We start from the raw sequence: 5,214 nt of genomic DNA on the forward strand, positions 1-5,214 counted from the left end.
CAGGCGCCTGTAATCTCAGCTACTCAGGAGGCTGATGCAGGAGAACCACATGAACCCAGGAGGCGGAGGTTGCAGTGAGTTTAGAGCCTGTAATCTCAGCTACTCAGGAGGCTGATGCAGGAGAACCACATGAACCCAGGAGGCGGAGGTTGCAGTGAGTTTAGATTGAGCCACTGCACTCAAGCCTGGGTGACAGAGGGAGACTCCGTCTCAAAAAAATAAATACATAAAAAAGAAGACATTGACACACAGGGAAGAGCACAGGCAAAGGTGGAGTGATAGGCTTGGCACATTTTGGCACAGAAAGGAACTGGGAGAAGGATAAGCTGGGCCTGGAGAGGCAGCAGGAACAGATCTTCTGGGGCTGAAAGCTGTGGTCAGGATTTGAGATTTTATGAGGGCAATGGAGAAGCTGGAGGATGGCATGATACAATTTGCATTTTAAAAGCTTTCTCTGATTGGCTTATTTTACTTTTTATTTTTTAGAGATGGGGTCTCACTCTGTTGCCCAGGCTCGAGTGCAGTGGCCCAGTCACAGCTCACCGCAACCTGGACCTCCCAGGCTCAAGGGATCCTCCCACCTCAGCCTCCAGAGTAGCTAGGACTACAGGTGCACACCACACCATGCCCGGCTAATTTTTAAAAAATATTTTGTAGGCCAGGCGAGGTGGCTCACACCTGTAATCCCAGCATTTTGGGAGGCCAAGTCGGGCCTGTCACCTGAGGTCAGGAGTTCGAGACCAGCCTGGCCAACATGGTGAAACCCTGTCTCTACTAAAATAATACAAAAATTAGCTGGGCATGGTGGCACACACCTGTAATCCCAGCTACTCGGGAGGCTGAGGCAGGAGAATCGTGAACCTGGAAGGCAGAGGTTTCAGTGAGCTGAGATTGTGCCACTGCATTCCAGCCTGGGCGACAGAGTGAGATTCTGTCTCAAAAAAAAAAAAAAAAAAAATTAGCTGGATGTGGTGGTGGATGTCTGTAATCCCAGCTACAAGGGAGGCTGAGGCAGGAGAATTGCCTGAACCTGGGAGGCAGAGGTTGCAGTGAGCTGAGATCACACCACTGCACTCCAGCCTGGGAGACAAGAGCAAAACTCTGTCTCAAAAAAAAAAAAAAAATTAAATTAATTTTAAAAATTTTCCTTAAGATGGGGTCGCCCTATGTTGCCCAGGCTGGTCTCGGAACTCCTGGGCTCAAGCAATTCTCCCTCCTCCACCTCTCAAAGTACTAGGATTCAATCTTCAGCTTTCTGGAAGGGTTCACCTCAAGACCCCTTAATTTATCTACCAGCCAATGTTACCAGTCACTTCCTGGCCACCCCAGCCCCTCACCTCACAGTTAATCTCAACATCATGACACAGTCTAGTAAGACTCACCTTTCACTTTGAACATGTCGAAATTTATTGAAAGTTTCTCAAGGATGAAGAGGAGGGGCTTACACTATGCATCACAACAAAAACGAAATTTTTGAGTATTCTCTCCCCTGCCCCCGACTTCAATGTTCCATTACATACATCCATGGCCCAAAATGTTTTTAAATTAAAAAATTGAAAACCTCCACCTTGCTCCTCACCATGCCCTCTTTCCTCCCCACACTTGGTCCTTGCCCTCTGTGTCCCTTTATCCCTTTATGCAGGAATAATCTTAGCCTCTTGTAATTTAATTTTTCCTGTCATTTTGAATGTTCGGGTGGAGAAGGGGAGTGGAAGTTACAAGGAAGAAGGGACAAAGGTGTGTTGGGGAAGACTTATCTGATAATATATTTATAGTACTTTAGAAAAAAAGAAAGTGGGCTGGGCGGGGTGGCTCATGCCTGTAATCCCAGCACTTTGGGAGTCCAAGGCGGGCGGATCACCTGAGATCAGGAGGTTGAGACCAGCCTGGCCAACATGGCAAAACCCCGTCTCTACTAAAAATACAAAAATTAGCTGGGTGTGGTGGTGCATGCCTGTAATCCCAGATACTCGGCAGGCTGAGGCAGAATTGCCTGAACCCAGGAGGTGGAGGTTGCAATGAGCCAAGATTGTTCCACTGCACTCCAGCACTCCAGCCTGGGCCACAGAGTGAGACTCTGTCTCAAAAAAAAAAAAAAAAAAGAAAGAAAAGAAAAGAAAAAAAAAGAAGGTCGGGTGTGGTGGCTCACACCTGTAATCCCAGCATTTTGGGAGGCCATGAGGCGGGTGGATCACCTGAGGTCAGGAGTTCAAGGCCAGCCTGGTCAACATGGCAAAACCCCGTCTCTACTAAAAATACAAAAATTAGCCATGTGTGATGGCAGGCGCCTGTAATCCCAGCTACTCAGGAGGCTGAGGCAGGAGAATCGCTTGAACCCAGGAGGCGGAGGTTGCAGTGAGCTGAGATGGCGCCACTGCACTCCAGCATGGGTGACAGAGCAAGGCTCAAGAAAGCTACTTTTGATACCTTGAGGCAACCCAGATGAGACTCCACTTGAAATTTATGAGCATGAACTTGAGTGCCTTTGTCCACAGCTCCTGCGTGTTCAGATGGGTTCTGATGGAATAGCATTCCCCTCGGCCGCCAACGTCCTCCATCAGCCCTGTCTCCACCTGGATCCCGTAGGGCAGAGAGAGGCCCAGCTCACCCTTCTCAGCCTCTTCCTTGAACTGCTGCATGCAGTCCAGGAAGGCCACCATCGCGCGGTCATACTTGTTATCGAGGAAAACATCCTGCCCCCCATAACAGAACAACGGCAGCTCAGCGCGGTCATCTGTTAGAGACTTCAGATACGAATGGTTTCCGCAGGGGATGAGTCGATACCTCTGAAACTGCAGTCCAATTGTATTGGCCAGGGCAAGGAGCAGCAAAGCCGCCTGTCCCCAGGCAGTGTTAATCTCATTCCAGCCCACACGGACAGTGGGGAGGCGGCCCAACCTGAAGTTATTGATGACGCCCAAGGGGCCCTCCACCCAGATCTCAAACGTGGCGGTGAAACAGTTGATTTCCTTCAGCCGGTCCATCTGGACCCTGGCATATTGCAGCTGGTTCTCCACGTGCCCCAGCTGGTCAAGCAGTTCCAGCTGCTGCCGCTTCAAGGCACTGTAGTCCCTGTAGTGCTGCCTCTCCTGCTGGCCCAGCTCCGCAGCCTCTGCCTGGGCTGCCTGGAGATGCGCCGCTGCTCTTGCATTCTTCCTGTCCACATCCTCCAGCTCCTGCACCAGCCTGGCCTCCTCCAGCTCCAGGTCCCGCAGCTCCGCCCGCAGCGCCGCCGTCTCGTCCTCGCTGGTCGCCAGCTCCCCGGTCTCCAGGCAGCGTTGGTAGTTCTGACTGTCAGCTTCTGTGAGAGCGAGCTGGATGTCCAGCTGCTCTAAAAGACTGTCGGTGCATTCTTCACACAGGGGATGGTCCACAACTGCTTGGCCAGAGACCATGTCAAAAATGTCACCAGCTGCCTTCTGGATGCTACTGAGCATGTGCATGGCGCCAAGCTCCCCCAGCAGGGTGAAGATGTTGGCATGGTACTTGGACACACTGCCATCGCCTGGAAGGGGTCTGCTAGAGGCACCGTCCTGTTGCTCCTCAGCGTCTGTCACCTCCCTGGTGGTGACGCCGGGCTCCCGGGTGTCTCCGGGCTCAGCCTGCCCGGAGGTGGGCGCCGGGGCTGCAGGGAGGCTCCTAGACTCCGAGGAGCAGCTCAGCTTCAGGGCCTGGTGGCAGCGCTGGCACAGGAAGCGGATGGAAGACATGGCTAAGGGCCTGACTCCCGCCTTGAGTCTAAGTTTCCTCTGGCTCACAGTTACTTATCATTTTATACCTTTTCAGGTCTTTCTAGAAGAGTGATCCTCTTAAAATGCACATGTCATCTTTTCACTGTCCTACTGAAAACCCTACAATGGTACCCTCCTTCTGTACCTGTAGACCTCCTTCAGCTCCTTACAGACCAGGGATTATTTCCAAAAGGAAAATCTGATCATCTCCTTTTCCTCCTGTACCATGTCCAAGGCACGCCTTAAGAGTAATCTTGCTAAAACTAAAATCTCATCATGGCACTGCCCTCCTTAAAATGTTTAACACCCTTATCTAACCTTAAGATCGAGTCCAATCAGCTTTGGCAGAGGGCGTTGGCTCACGCCTGTAATCCCGGTACATTGGGAGGCCGAGGCGGAAGGATCGCTCGAGGCCAGTAGTCCTAGAATACCCTGGGCTACATAAGCAGACCCCTTCACTACAAAAAGTGAAAAAATTAGCCAGGTGGGGTGGCCGCTTACAGTCCCAGCTACTTAAAAGGGTGAGGTGGGAGGATTGCTTCAGAGCTTGAGCTTGCAGTGAGCTATGGTCCACTACACTCCTGCCTGGGCAACACAGTGAGACCCTGTCTCCAACCCCGACCCTCTCATCCCCATGCCCCTTTTACACACACACACACACACACAGACACACACACACACACAGATTTTTTAAAAAAGAAAAGTTCAGGCTGGGCGCGGTGGCTCACGCCTGTAATCCCAGCACTTTGGGAGGCCAAAGTGGGTGGATCACCTGAAGTCAGGAGTTTGAGACCATCCTGGCCAACATGATGAAACCCCGTCTCTACTAAAAATACAAAAATTAGTCGGGTGTGGTGATGGGTGTTTGTAATCCCAGCTACGCAGGAGGCTGAGGCAGGAGAATTGCTGGAACCCAGGAGGTAGAGGTTGCAGTGAGCCGAGATCACACCACTTTACTCCAGCCTAGGTGACAGAGAGAAACTCCGTCTCAAAAAAAAAAAAGGGAACTTTCAATCATTTTAACCTAACACCAAGGCCAGGGCCCATCTTTCTGGCTTCTTCTCTCCCCATTTCCTGCTCTCCTGAGCCGTGGGCTCCTCTGTGTTACTAGCTACATGCATGCTAGTTACATTTCGGTTCTTCCAGCATGTAACATTGTTCCCTCTAACTGGAACACTCTTCTTTCCCCTCTCCATCTGGCCAAGTCACTCATCCTCTAGGGCTGATTAATTGCTAAATCCACAGTGAACAGTAGATTATTGTTTTATGTTTTTTGAATGATTGATCTGTCTCCTAATCAACTGTGGTTGCCTCTCATGTTTGGCCCACTTGGAGGTTCTAGGGAATAATGAAGGACCTGAAAAGGGGTAGGGGTTCTGCAGTCAACTGCCAGAGGATGCTTCTGTTATTGATTCAGGAATATTTCAGAGAGGCCATTTTCTCCAAGAAACTTCCCTGGCCCCCAATTTAAGGCTGTCTGCTC

The 5,214-nt window shown here is 50.9% G+C and overlaps 1 protein-coding gene across 1 annotated transcript; it reads right to left on the reverse strand.

Moving 5' to 3' along the window:
• Positions 1-258: 258 nt before the first annotated feature.
• On the reverse strand, positions 259-3,847 carry BECN2 (beclin 2). The gene has a single exon (XM_008978217.4). It carries the CDS (start codon positions 3,708-3,710, stop codon positions 2,415-2,417), a length of 1,296 nt encoding a protein of 431 aa, XP_008976465.3. The 5' UTR covers positions 3,711-3,847; the 3' UTR covers positions 259-2,414.
• Positions 3,848-5,214: the final 1,367 nt, after the last annotated feature.

This window comes from Pan paniscus, chromosome 1, assembly GCF_029289425.2.
Source record: "Pan paniscus chromosome 1, NHGRI_mPanPan1-v2.0_pri, whole genome shotgun sequence".
NCBI lineage: Eukaryota > Metazoa > Chordata > Mammalia > Primates > Hominidae > Pan > Pan paniscus.

Excerpts from the sequence above, each read along its gene's own strand:
- BECN2 (XM_008978217.4), bottom strand. The coding sequence starts at position 3,710 with ATGTCTTCCATCCGCTTCCTGTGCCAGCGCTGCCACCAGGCCCTGAAG.